Genomic DNA, 14,865 nt, shown 5'->3' on the forward strand with positions numbered 1-14,865 from the left:
GTGCTTACCGCGATCTTTCTACTTTGAAGGGCACATGAAAGATAGCTATATTTGTGACTCACAGCTTTGGAGATGCCTGGTTCTTCATTGTCGGTACATCTTCACAATGTGCTGGCTAATTGGGAGTGAAAAAAAGGTCCTAGCCTCACTAAACATACAACCTAAAAAATTCAAGATATTTCAGGACTTCTGGCTCTGCACTTTTACCATACATTCAAGACCTTAATAATGGACCATGCGAAAAGCTAATTTGAAGCGGGACATGCACAGGTATTTGCAGGTTTTAATAAACATCAGACTGTATCCCGCCTGAACCCCTGAGATTGGAGCTACACACCTGTATATTCAGGTAATATTTTGGGGGAGAAAAAGGTTGCAACTGCAGTCGCAGTAAAAGCTGGGATAAGGCACGAGCGGCGTATTTCTGGCTATTTTTCCTGTGTTTCACGTGTTTCTTTCAGCATGGTGCTACGCGCGCACACGCAAACGAACACATCTGACTCAACAACCGTGGAAACCCACTCTCAAGACGCAGCAGTGAGAAAACGCGCCAGCAGTAGCGAGCCTAATTGACTATCCTTCATACGCTGGCATCAACGCCAACTAAGTTGCGAAAACAGCGCAACGCGGACTCTGCAGCCATCGCATATGGCTTTCAAGATACAGCGATGCGGCCGGGCGCCCGTGGATAACCGGGCGTGACTTGGGTCGCCGGAGTAGAACGCTACCACCTTCTCTACCGCCCCGCATTCTTGCGCGCGACGGAAGGTGGCGCGCTGCCTTCCCGCTTTCGTCGGTTGCGTGCGCGAGATTGAGCGGCGATCGCCAAATCACCCTCACACGCTTTCACCAGGACATAGGGCTATACGGCGCGCGTCGACGATTTCATCGCCCTTTGACTGTATATGGAACCTCACGGCGGCAAAGACGCCTACGGCAGAAATGCACCTGGAGTGTCCCATATAATCGCTATCGCCATGAAAGAAAGATTTCAGTGACGATAGATGATTTACCTATGCTTGGTCCCTTATAGACCCTGTTAAAGATTTATAGTAGCATTTGCATTCTTTAGAGTCCGAACACACGTCATCGCAATTTCTTGAATTTTCTCCTTGCCTGATTGAATGCCAGATTTCACACGTTAGTTGCTAAGATTGTGCCGTATTCTCTATATTCACACACAAATGTGCAGTGCACATTTATGTTACCCTTAATTGTTTGTATAATATATTCCATTTCGTCTGCAAATACATGCTGCTGTGTTATTCTTTTCTCACATTATCCAACATATTTGTACTTGAAGTGCACACTTGGCTGTCCTTAGACTTTCTTTGTTAGGTTCACAAATCCCAAACTAGAAATTAGTACCGTGCATTCACTCTGCATTTACCGAGCTTAATGCCGTAAATGAACTCGGTCACTCTGCCCAGGTGGTGGTACTCCCAACCGGTGACTGGCTCGCCGTTACCCAAGTCGATCACCTCCTGGTAGATAAAGGGCTTGGTTCCCGGGGCAAAGAACTGTGTATTGAGGTCATTAAGCGAAGTATAGATGGCTTGGAGGTCAGCAGGCCACATGTGTTTGGCGGCGTCGATGCGGAATCCAGCCACGCCAAACCCGATGAGTCGATTCAAGAACTCAGCAACCTTGGCCCGAACGTTCTCTCTACCCTGGTTCAAGTCACGGAGCCAGACGAGTTCGCAGTTGCGCACCTGTGCGAACATTCATACACAAATACAAACACTGGAAAGGCCCTGTGACTTCCAAGGATAAGTTCGAAAAGCCACGGCCTTTTATGCTATCAGAAGGAATATTCTCTGAGCGTGCTCGAAATTAGATATCGTTATGTGTTGAAAACACTGCCAAAGGGAGAAAGCCGTCTCAAGAAGTATGCAACAGGCAGTTACGGTTTGAAACAATCGTAAAGCATTGACAAGAACTGGCAGCTGTTACAAAAGCTTCATGTACCAATTCCTGTGCTGTCGCTAGAGTACCAATACCCAGTTTCTGCGAAACTTTCGTGTGACGTGTTAAACACGTAAAAAGAAAATAACAGGCGTAACGTCACACCTGATAAGCAGGCAGAATATTGTGGTTCCGCACATTTCCTCAAGCTCGAACCTTTTAGATTTGCAAGGCCAGCCACTTTAGTTAAGTGCAAAAGTAAGTGCCAGATTGTAGTAAATGGCACAAAAACCCCTTCCATCGAATTATTGTCATGTTTTTGGATTGCTGAATAACAATACACCAGCTCGCAAGCAAAGGCGGTTCAGAAAAGTAAAACAATTTCTTCCTGTGGGGAAGAATTATTTCTTATAATCGCTAGAAGACTTGAAATTTGATTACGCAGCTCATAACACGCCGAAAATAAAGAAGAACGCTTGCACACATCACCGAAATCTTCGTCACCATCTTTTGTGCTGGGACTGCATGAATTCTCCTAACTTACCCATTTCTCTCTTTGTCCCATGTATAAGCAGATGTACGACATCTTTGCTATCTAATATCATAAGGACACGGCACAAACAGCTTGCCCTTGACTGACAAGTTGCTTTCCTAATCGTAAAAAGAATTGAAGCAAACTCGAATTAATGTAGTGATCAATCCGCACGGGGGTTCGCACTGCAGATGCTTGTTGGGCCTCTGCATGAATAAGCATAACTAAATGTTTTATGCTATTCTGCTAAATACGCTGCAGATCAACACGTACTGAAAACGTTTCACCGCCCATATCGCAGCTCGGGGCAGTGAACTCGCAAGTAATGACAAAAGAGGAATCGAAAATAAGAACTTCACTAGCTTAATCAACATTTGACGTAAGCAGCTTGCATAGATTTCTCCTCATTGATTTGAGCACACGAGCTAGCTATTTCAACTGTAACTGTCATGTGGCAACGTTCGTCAGTACTGATGCCAATAAACTGCTGAAAAACTGCCACCTATATCGCTTTCGCCATAAGCACGTTCGGGCTACTACAATTAATTCTTATATAACGTTTCCAAAGATACCTTGTATATATGTATTTGACCCTTATTTAGTAGGCTTCACTTGTTTCTCTTCGTTCACGTGGCGCCTATTAATCTATTTTAGTGGATTTTCTTGCTATCATGAAATCAAATGGTCTCCTAGCTCTGTTTTATGCTACTCCATGAATTGAATTAGTCCTTGCATAAAAGGAGGAATACCTCAGACTTCGAAGGGACGTAATTTCATTGTTGGTACAGATACGTGGAGCGTGCCACCAGCAGAGGTTTAAAACCAAAGAACTCGGTGTCTCGGAGGGGAAACGATCTACGCCAGCCAAACGTCGTGATCGGCACGGGCAGAGAGATAGATAGTAATCTAAAGAAAGGAACGGCGCTTGATTCTGCAACCGGGAGCACGGCGAAGCGTCGTCAGGGGAGAGGGAGTCGGGACCGCGACGCGCCTGGCAGCGGTCCCAATGCGCGCGCGGCGCGCCTCCTGTCGGGGCAGCGCCGAACATTGAGAGGAGGGGGTCTTCTGTGTTTGCCGCAAGATGGCTCTGCGTGTGCGGAAAGCGCAGAAGAAATGCAGCGGAAACGCACTTCGCAACTCGTGTAATTGCGACTTCTGTACGTTACATGTTCATAATTACCGATATACACCGCAGTATAACTTTCCACGGCTCGTTTCGAACGCAACACCGCATTCACTAGAGGCGCGTTTGTACCGCTTGGAAGCATCACACTCGTGGCTGAGTGGTAGCGTCTCCATCTCACACTCCGGAGACCCTGGTTCGATTCCCACCGAGCCAATCTTGGAAGTTGCTTTTTATTTATCAAGCGCCTGCCGTGATTTATCGCTCACGGTCAACGCCATGGACGCCGACACCCGACGCCGACGACACCGGCTTGTCTGCCGCACGAGCTCCTTAACGCTATCGCGTTAAAATTTACCTTTCTTAGAGCAACTTCCCTGTCGAATACCTTATGTATAATGAAGAAGGCAATACGATGACAAAGCAGCCAAGGAAGCAAGCCACAGCGTTGGTAGTACCCACGGGACCCGAACTTGCGCTTGCCCAGATTTTTGGCCGCTTGATGTCCGCCATTTCTTGACGCTCACCTTTAGCGTTCCTCGTAGTTCCTTAACGTCTAGACGTCATTAAATCACGTGACATTTAGTGGAGCTTACGTGGGTTCCCCGCACCACCATGGAACTTCGTTCCCAGATGCTCTCTTCTGGTCCTGCTCCCATTATGGCCAACGACACCCCCACTCAAGCTGACCCCTCGGCCGCCCATGCCACCTGTGGCACCGTGTACACGTCAGCGGGATCCGCCAATAATGAACGGTTCAGGTGATTCAGGTGTTGAAGTTTGGTTGTCGACGTACGACCACATCAGCGCCAATAACAAATGGGATAATCCAACGAAATTGACTCACGTCGTGTTTTGTCTTGCGGACATCGCGCAACTGTGGTGTCGCAACCACGAGATTGATATTCGCACTTGTTCCGTTTTAAAGACTTCCATTACGGACGCCTTTGGTCGGCCTACGGCTCGTCAGCTTCGTGCTGAGCAGCGCTTGCGTCAACGTGCGCAGCATCACGGCGAGAATTTCACGTGCTACATCGAGGATGTGTTCAATCTTTGTAACAATGTCAACCCCACCATGACTGAGGAGGAGAAAATCACATTCTTAAGGCCATCGAAGACGACGCTTTTCAGATGCTGCTCGCAAGATAAACCACTACGGTCGCTGCACTCGTTTCATTGTGTCAGAGCTTTGACGAGTTGCGTAGGCAGCGCGCGATCGCCTGGCACGCCTTCACGACGCCTGACACACTATCTAGCTTACAGCTAGCTGCCCACCCTGCCGATCAACAGCCGCTGCTCTCCACAATGAAGGACTTTATCCGTGAAGTGGTAGCGCGTCAGCTTTCATTACTATCTGTCACGCACGAACCTGCGCAGTCTTGCGCTCCGGTCATTCAACACATCAATCGGACCTAGGTTGCTGAGGCCTTCCCGCTGATGCCTCCACAACAACCAGTAACTGCGCCGCTTAAGTTCGCTTTAGTCGCGGCTCGGCCCCCTCAACAGCCCGCGCCGTATGCTCGATCTGCGATGCCGTCCCATGCCTTGCCGCTCTCCATCGGGAGACCTCAGACTCCGTTTTTCCGCCGCCCAGACGCGTTGCGAACGCCGGAAAATAGGCCCATCTGTTTCGCCTGTGGTGTCGCTAGACACGTCGCCAGCTTTTCTCGATGCCCACCTTCATTTGACGTCGTGGGCAGGCCTGTTCCTTCGTCGTCACGAACGCCACCGAGGTACACCTCTGACGATCAACCACACTATGCCAACCGCCGGTCACTATCTCCACGACGACGGTCACTGTCACCCATGCGTCGCCGACCTACTACAGAAGAGGGATACTGCTGCAGTTCCAGAGACAGTTCCGGAGGCTTGCGAGTCGAACTGCCCAAGGTCTCCATCTGTTTCGCTGCAAAGTGTTATTGACGTCGCTGTTGAAGAAACCGCAGCGCCATCCCTTATGGACACTGGGGCCGCCGTTTCCGTCATCTGCGAGCATCTATGCCGCAAGCTAAAAAAAGTGACCACGTCGCTCTCCGGACTAGTGCTCCGCAATGCTGGCTCACACTACATAGCACCTTCGGCTGCGTGCACCGCTCGTGTCGTCATTCAAGGTGACCTTTACGTCAAAGAGTTTTTAGTGCTGCCGTCATGCTCCCAGGATGTTATTTTAGGATCCGTCTTCCTTTCGCGTCATCGCGCCATCATAGACTGCATCCATGCAGAATTGTCCCTTACGCCACGGTTGACCTGTCTTTCGTTGCCTCCCCTTCCCGACACTCTCAATCTTGTCATTGCTGCGGACACATATATCACCCCGAAAACTTCGACCCTTGTACTCTTGTCGTCTACGGCAGCCCCAGACGGAATTATTTGTTTTACCCCGTCAGAAGTACTTCTCCGCTGCCACGACCTACAACTGCCATTTGCCGTACTCACCGTGGAATCGATTGCTACAGTCATGTTCGTTTCCAACTGGCTCACATCCTCCGTTACATTACTTCGTCGGGAATCTTTAAGCCACATACAAAATGTTGACCTCCGGCGCTCCCTGGAGTTTCCTGAGGACTAACCCAATCTTCAAATGACTGCCATGACTACACCTCTTCCTATAACTTCAACTCCAGAAAGTTTCCACCGTTCTAGTACCGCTGATCTATCGTCAACACATCGTAGCGAACTCCTGGCCCTTCTTCGATTCTTTCGATCCTAACTCGATTGCGCTCAACGCTATTTGAGTCGTAAAACTAGCGTCGCACACCGCATTGACAACGAGTGTCATGCGCCTTTACGCTCACGACCATATCGAGTTTCAGCGACAGAAGTGCGTATTATCAACGAACAAGTCGATGATACGCTTAACCATGGTTTCATTCAACCGTCCCAGAGCCCCTGGTATTCTGCTGCTATACTCGTGCGCAAAAAGGGTGGATCTATCAGATTCTGTGTAGACTATCGTCGCCTCAATAAGATAACTCGGAAGGACGTATACCCATTGCCACGCATCGATGATATTCTAGATAGTTTTCAAGGGGTAGAGTACTTCTCGTCTTTGCATTCACGCTCGGGTTATTTGCAAGCATGTTCTCAGGAACGGAGGAAGCCTAAAAGCAGTGAAGAAGAAACTTGGAATTGGCAACAATGAGATGTTTGCGTTGACAGACAAAGCCGGCAATATTGTCACGTGGTAGTGACGGTGAAGAAAGAAGCAGTACGGTGGAATACAAAACTAGCTTTTATTGGGCGAACCTGTGCCCACAAAAGAGGCTACACTTATAGCACAACGAAAACGGCGAACACAGTCGGTGATCGTCGAAAATCTGATCAGCGGGTCAAGCGCGTCGGCTTTTATACAGCAATCATCGAATGTTCCAGATTAAACGTTGGGACCCGCATGCCTTCTAAAATGTTCTACACCATTCGTGTTAAGCGATGAAATCAGATAACACAACGTTCGGCGACAACAGACAGCGGATAGAAGCATCGATAACTTTCCAGAAACTTCGGACACATGAAGGCGCGTCCCGTGCTGTGCGATAACATTTGCTAGGCGACAATACTTGTCGCCCGATAAAGACAAGTACACGTGTCAATACCCCCCTCTTAAAAAGCATCGACCCGATGCTGCAAACAAACGAAAGTAATAAGTAAGCACTCATAGCAAAGAAAAAAAAATAAGGAAAGTTCGTTAGCGTCCGTAAAATGGTTTAAGACGCACCACGTGGACCACTTCAGGTCGTGCGCGACGTCGCTGTGAATGCGAAATGCCGTCTGGCACGACCTCATAGTCCAGAGCACCAATACGTCGGATGACCTTGTAGGGTCCGAAATAGCGTCGGAGTAGTTTCTCACTGAGTCCTCGTCGGCGTATCGGTGTCCAAACCCAAACACGGTCGCCGGGCTGGTACTCAACAAAGCGTCGTCGGAGGTTGTAATGTCGGCTGTCGGTCCTCTGTTGGTTCTTGATCCGTAGGCGGGCGAGCTGTCGGGCTTCTTCGGCGCGCTGGAGATAGCTAGCGACGTCAACATTCTCTTCGTCAGTGACGTGGGGCAGCATGGCGTCGAGCGTCGTCGTCGGGTTCCTGCCGTAAACCAGCTTAAACGGCGTGATCTGTGTTGTTTCTTGCACCGCCGTGTTGTAAGCGAATGTTACGTACGGCAGGACGGCATCCCAGGTCTTGTGTTCGACGTCGACGTACATCGCTAGCATGTCGGCGAGGGTCTTATTCAGCCGCTCCGTGAGACCATTCGTCTGCGGGTGGTAGGCCGTGGTCCTCCTGTGCCTTGTCTGACTGTATTTCAGAATGGCTTGGGTGAGCTCTGCTGTAAAGGCCGTTCCTCTGTCGGTGATGAGGACTTCTGGGGCGCCGTGTCGAAGCAGGATGTTTTCGACAAAGAATTTCGCCACTTCGGCTGCGCTACCTTTCGGCAGTGCTTTAGTTTCAGCGAAGCGGGTAAGGTAGTCTGTCGCCACGACGATCCACTTATTTCCGGTTGTCGACGTCGGAAAGGGTCCCAGCAAGTCCATCCCGGTCTGCTGAAATGGTCGGCAAGGAGGCTCGATTGGCTGTAGTAATCCGGCTGGCCTTGTCGGCGGTGTCTTGCGACGCTGACAGTCTCGGCATGTTTTGACATAACGGGCGACGTCGGCGGTCAGGCGCGGCCAATAATACTTTTCTTGTATCCTCGATAGTGTCCGGGAAAAACCGAGGTGTCCAGCGGTCGGATCGTCATGTAGGGCGTGCAATACTTCTGGACGAAGTCCTGACGGGACAACAAGAAGGTAGTTGGCGCGGACTGGTCAAAAGTTCTTCTTCACGAGGAGATTGTTTTGAAGCGTGAAGGAAGATAATCCGCGCTTAAACGCCCTGGGGACAACGTCGGTGTGCCCTTCCAAATATTCCACCAGGCCTTTTAGCTCCGGGTCTCCCCGTTGCTGTTCAGCGAAGTCCTCTGCGCTTATCATGCCAAGGAAGGCGTCGTCATCTTCGTCATCTTGCGGCGGCGGGTCAATGGGGGCGCGTGATAGGCAATCGGCATCGGAGTGTTTTCGTCCGGACTTGTAGGTTACAGTGATGTCGTATTCTTGTAGTCTGAGGCTCCACCGCGCCAGTCGTCCTGAAGGATCCTTTATACTCGCTAGCCAACACAACGCGTGATGGTCACTGACGACTTTGAATGGCCTGCCATAAAGATAAGGGCGAAATTTAGCTGTAGCCCAAACGATGGCGAGGCATTCCTTTTCGGTCGTAGAATAGTTGCCTTCCGCTTTTGACAGCGACCGGCTAGCGTAAGATATCACCTGTTCAACTCCGTTTTTCCTCTGGACTAGAACGGCACCGAGGCCTAGGCTACTGGCGTCAGTATGGATTTCTGTATCGGCGTACTCGTCGAAGTGCGCAAGTACAGGCGGCGACTGCATGCGTCGTTTGAGTTCTTCAAATGCGTCGGCCTGCGGCGTTTCCCACTTGAACTCAACATCACATTTAGTTAGACGTGTCAACGGCTCGGCGATGCGTGAAAAGTCCTTGACAAAGCGCCTGTAGTAGGCACACATGCCAAGGAATCTACGCACTGCCTTCTTGTCGGTGGGCTGCGGGAACTTTGCGATGGCAGCTGTTTTCTGGGGGTCGGGGCGTACTCCGGATTTACTGATGACGTGGCCTAGGAACAGAAGCTCGTCGTAAGCGAAGCGGCATTTTTCTGGCTTCAGAGTGAGCCCTGATGACTTGATGGCCTCTAGTACTGTAGTAAGCCGCCTAAGGTGATCGTCGAAATTTTCGGCGAAGACGACGACGTCATCCAAGTAAACAAGGCAGGTCTGCCACTTCAATCCCACTAAAACCGTGTCCATCACGCGCTGGAACGTTGCAGGCGCCGAGCACAGTCCAAATGGCATAACCTTGAACTCGTAGAGGCCGTCTGGGGTGATGAAGGCGGTCTTTTCGCGATCTCTTTCGTCGACTTCTATTTGCCAATAGCCAGACTTGAGGTCCATCGAGGAGAAGTACTTAGCGTTGCAAAGCCGATCCAATGCGTCGTCTATCCGTGGAAGGGGGTATACGTCCTTTTTCGTGATCTTGTTCAGACGACGATAATCGACGCAGAAAAGTAGGGTTCCGTCCTTTTTCTTCACCAGGACAACAGGGGATGCCCACGGGCTTTTCGACGGCTGGATGATGTCGTCGCTCAGCATTTCGTCGACTTGTTCTCTTATAGCTTCGCGTTCTCGCGGCGAAACTCGGTAAGGGCTTTGGCGGAGTGGTCGAGCGTACTCCTCGGTGATTATGCGATGCTTGGCGACTGGTGTTTGTCGAATCCTCGATGTCGTCGAAAAGCAGTCTTTGTATCGTCGGAGCAGACTTCTGAGCTGCTGTTGCTTAATCGCTGGGAGACTTGGATTAATGTCGTAGTCTGGTTCGGGAACCGTGGTCGTCGGGGTAGATGTGGCGGAATCCGAGAGGACAAACGCATTACTGGTTTCCACAATTTCCTCGATGTACGCGATCGTCGTGCCCTTGTTGATGTGCTTGAACTCCGGGCTGAAGTTTGTCAGCAACACTTCAGTTTTCCCTCCATGCAGTCGAGCGATCCCTCTTGCGACGCAAATTTCACGGTCTAGCAGGAGGCGTTGGTCGCCTTCGATGACACCTTCTACGTCAGCGGGTATTTCGGTGCCGACCGAAATAATAATGCTGGAGCGGGGCGGGATGCTCACTTGGTCTTCGAGCACACTCAAGGCGTGGTGACTATGAGGGCTCTCCGGCGGTATCGCTTTATCTTCCGACAGCGTTATTGACTTCGACTTCAGGTCGATGACTGCGCCGTGTTGGTTCAGGAAGTTCATACCGAGAATGACGTCTCGAGAACACTGTTGGAGGATAACGAAGGTGGCAGGGTAAGTCCGGTCATGAATGGTTATCCTTGCGGTGCAGATTCCAGTCGGCGTAATCAGATGTCCTCCAGCGGTGCGAATTTGAGGGCCTTCCCATGCAGTCTTAACCTTCTTCAACTGGGCGGCGATGTGTCCACTCATGACGGAGTAATCAGCACCGGTGTCCACTAAGGCGGTAACTGCGTGGCCGTCGAGAAGCACGTCGAGGTCGGTGGTTCTTTGTCTGGCGTTGCAGTTAGGTCTTGGCGTCGGATCACGGCTGCGTCGTGATCTAGCACCTCCACCAGATGTCACGTGGTAGTGACGGTGAAGAAAGAAGCAGTACGGTGGAATACAAAACTAGCTTTTATTGGGCGAACCTGTGCCCACAAAAGAGGCTACACTTATAGCACAACGAAAACGGCGAACACAGTCGGCGATCGTCGAAAATCTGATCAGCGGGTCAAGCGCGTCGGCTTTTATACAGCAATCATCGAATGTTCCAGATTAAACGTTGGGACCCGCATGCCTTCTAAAATGTTCTACACCATTCGTGTTAAGCGATGAAATCAGATAACACAACGTTCGGCGACAACAGACAGCGGATAGAAGCATCGATAACTTTCCAGAAACTTCGGACACATGAAGGCGCGTCCCGCGCTGTGCGATAACATTTGCTAGGCGACAATACTTGTCGCCCGATAAAGACAAGTACACGTGTCAATATCGTTACTAATATGGATGAGATAGTTCAAGTGGCTGAGGAGTCCTATAGAGATTTATACAGTACCAGTGGCACCCACGACGATAGTGGAAGAGAAAATAGTCTAGAGTGATTAGAAATCCCACAGGTAAGGCCGGAAGAAGTAAAGAAAGCCTTGGGAAATATGCAAAGCGGGAAGGCAGCTGGGGAGGATCAGGTAACAGCAGATTTGTTGAAGGATGGTGGACAGATTGTTCCAGAGAAACTGGCCATCCTGTATAAGCAACGCCTCATGACCCAGAGTGTACCGGAATCTTGGAAGAACGCTAACATAATCCTAATCCATAAGAAAGGGGACGCCAAAGACTTGAAAAATTATAGACGACTCAGCTTACTGTCAGTTGCCTAGAAACTATTTACTAAGGTAATCGCAAATAGAATCAGGAACACCTTAGAGTTCTGTCAAGCAAAGGACCAGGCAGGATTCCGTAAAGGCTACTCAACAATAGATCATATTCACACTATCAATCAGGTGATAGAGAAATGTGCGGAATATAACAGACCCTTATATATAGCTTTCATTGATTACGAGAAGGCGTTTGATTCTCAAAACCTCAGCAGTCATGCAGGCATTACGGAATCAGGGTGTAGATGAGCCATATCTAAAAATACTGGAATATATCTATAGCGGCTCCACAGCCACCGTAGTCCTCCACAAAGAAAGCAACAAAATCCAGATAACGAAAGGCGTCAGGCAGGGAGATAGGATCTCTCCAATGCCATTCACAGCGTGTACAGGAGGTATTCAGAAACTTGGATTGGGAAGAAATGGGGATAATAGGTAATGGAGAATAGCTTAATAACTTGCGATTCGCTGATGATATTGCCTTGCTTAGTAACTCAGGGGACCATTTGCAATAAATGCTCACTGACCTGGAGAGGCAAAGCAGAAGAGTGGGTCTAAAAATTAATCCGCAGAAAACTAAAGTAATGTTTAACAGTATCGGAAGAGAAGAGCAATTTACAATAGGCAGCGAGGCACGGGAAGTCGCAAGGGAATACATCTACTTAGGGCAGGTAGTGACTGCGGATACGAATCATGAGACGGAAATAATCAGAAGAATAAGAATGGGCTGGGGTGCGTTTGGCAGGCATTCTCAGATCATGAACAGCAGGTTGCCATTATCCCTCAAGAGAAAAGTATATAATAGCTGTGTCTTACCAGTACTCACCTACGGGGCAGAAATCTGGAGGCTTACGAAACGGGTTCAACTCAAATTGAGGACGACGCAACGAGCTATGGAAAGACGAATGATAGGTGTAACGTTAAGGGATAAGAAAAGAGCAGATTGGGTGAGGGAACAAACGCGAGTTAATGACATCTTAGTTGAAATCAAGGAAAAGAAATAGGGGGCATGGGCAGGACATGTAATGAGGAGGGAAGATAACCGATGGTCATTAAGGGTTACGGACTGGATTCCAAGGGAAGGTAAGCGTAGCAGGGGGCGGCAGAAAGTTAGGTGGGCGGATGAGATTAAGAAATTTGCAGGCACGACATGGCCACAATTAGTACATGACCGGGGTGGTTGGAAAAGTATGGGAGAGGCCTTTGCCCTGCAGTGGGCGTAACCAGGCTGATGATGATGATGATATTGGCAAGTTCCCACGGCCGCACTAAGACGTCTTTCGTCACTCCTCATGGACTGTATGATTTTAAAGGTGTACTGTGTGTGTGATAACTTCATTTGGAATCCCGCACTTGGGAGGCACGCGCCTGGGGCAGCCTACATGGCCACTGGGAGCTGCTGCTCCCGTGCGGCCTCCTTGGCTCGCTGGAAGGCCCAAAGTTGGTGTTGGAGTTCTGTGCTGAGCAGCATGGCTGACCACCGCCCCCGTATGTTTTCCGGGGAGACTGCCACTTTATCTTGATATATTTCACATCCTCACAACATGTGTTGAAGAGTGGCTTTAACTAACGTGCATAGCTTGCACATATTGCTCTCGTATATATCCGGGTAGAAAGTTTTTAGTTGCGCGGGGCTCGTATAAGTTTCTATTTGTAATCGCCTCCAAGTAACGGACTCAACTCTGTTCAGTTTAGTGTGAGGCCTTGGTAATACTCGCCTGTCATTTGGCTAGAATTTGGTAATATCGCTAAATCTTAGTAATGCATCTTTTTCTCTCCAGATCTCTTCCTCCGCGTTCTCGTGAACGATGGAAGACACTCTTTGCTCAGCTCGGCGAGTAAGACCTCGAGCTTCACGGTGTCCTACCTCGTTGAGGTTGACTGCGGGAATGTCTGGTGTCGTATGCGCTGGGAACCAAAGCAATTGCCTGCCGTTCTTCTCTCCGTTGGAGAATTTCGCTTCATTGGCTCTGATGATGTGCCATGCTTCAGGAGAGATCCTACCTTTGGCATAATTTCTAATGGCCGTTTGGAAATCGCTGATGATGTACTGAGCACTCGTGGAGACCAATGCTAGTGCAATGGATACCTGCTCTGCTGCCTCGGAATGTTTGGTATTAACTTATAAGCTTGTAAGGGGTTTTCGGGTGTGATCTACGGTTACTGCTACGTAGCTATATCAGTGTGGGTATTCAACCACTTCTACGAAGGTTGCTTTGTCGGCTCACCCAAAGCTTCGGATCATTTTCTCGGCTCTACTCTTGCGTCTTCCGTCGTTGTAACCTGGATGCATGTTCTTGGGTATATTAGTACTAGGAGTTCGTCACGAATTTCTCTCGTGATCATCCTCTTTCCCCGTATAGATTGTGGTAATGCATTCCTAGTTTGCTTAGTATATGCCGTTCCCTTTTGACTTTGGTTAGTCGTTCTGACTGAAATGTTTGTTGTGCTTCTATGAGTTCGTACAGTGTGTTGAGGACATTAACTTTAGCAAGAGATCCGTGCTCGTACTGATGGGAATCCCTAGTGCTAGTTCGTATGCGTTTTTTATCAGGCTGATAATTTTAGTCTTTTCAGCTACAAACCAATTGTGGAAGGGTGCTATGTATGTGATCTGACTGTTTACGAATGATTGTATCAGCCGTATGATACTTTCTTCCTTCAGACCTTGGCGCTTGTTAGTAATTCGTTTGATTAATCTCATGATGTTTGTCTTTATGGTTTGTGCCTTTGTTTTTATTTTTGCCTTTGTTCTCGATTATTACACTCAGTACCTTCAGCTGGTTGACTATTGGGATATTCCGCCCATTCTTGGTGTGTAGCTTCATTTCCTCTGAAGCCTTGTTTCTGTCGCATCCATTGAGAGGCCTGTCCCTAAGTGTGGGGCGGTGCAACAGAAGCTCTGATTTCTCTGCAGAGCATGTGAGGCCTACTCCCATGAAGTGTTCCTCTACTGTGTTAATTGCAGTCTGGAGTCGTTCTATTGATCCGTTGCGGCCATCACAGGTCCAGATAGCATTGTCGTCCGCGCAGATTGTGGGATTCAGGGACTCTATGTGATTTAATTTTTCGGGGAGTCCCATCAAAACGAAATAAGCTACATAGGCGAGATGACAGTGCCTTGCCGCTTGCCCACCACCGCTATGTCGATCTCAGCCGACGTGAGACCTCCGACGGAGATGGCTGCTTTGCTATCTGATAGAAAGCTCTTGATATAGTTGTACGTCCGTTGCTCTAGTCCTATTGGTACGATATTTTCCCATATGGTTGCGTGGTTGGCATTATCGAAAGCCTTTTTAAGATCAAGGCCCAAGATGGCCCTTGT

The 14,865-nt window shown here is 49.2% G+C and overlaps 1 protein-coding gene across 2 annotated transcripts in view; it reads right to left on the reverse strand.

The window, feature by feature from the left end:
* The window catches only part of LOC135904298 (pancreatic alpha-amylase-like), a 155,750-nt gene that overhangs the window by 40,340 nt on the left and 100,545 nt on the right, over positions 1-14,865 (reverse strand). The window contains exon 6 of one of the 2 annotated variants that reach the window (XM_070533596.1): positions 1,391-1,712. The exons of the other annotated variant lie outside the window; for it this stretch is intronic. Coding sequence (XP_070389697.1) covers positions 1,391-1,712 — 322 coding nt within the window. The remainder of the gene's footprint in view (positions 1-1,390; positions 1,713-14,865) is intronic. 2 annotated transcript variants of the gene reach the window in all.

Source organism: Dermacentor albipictus, chromosome 2 (genome assembly GCF_038994185.2).
Source record: "Dermacentor albipictus isolate Rhodes 1998 colony chromosome 2, USDA_Dalb.pri_finalv2, whole genome shotgun sequence".
Lineage (NCBI taxonomy): Eukaryota > Metazoa > Arthropoda > Arachnida > Ixodida > Ixodidae > Dermacentor > Dermacentor albipictus.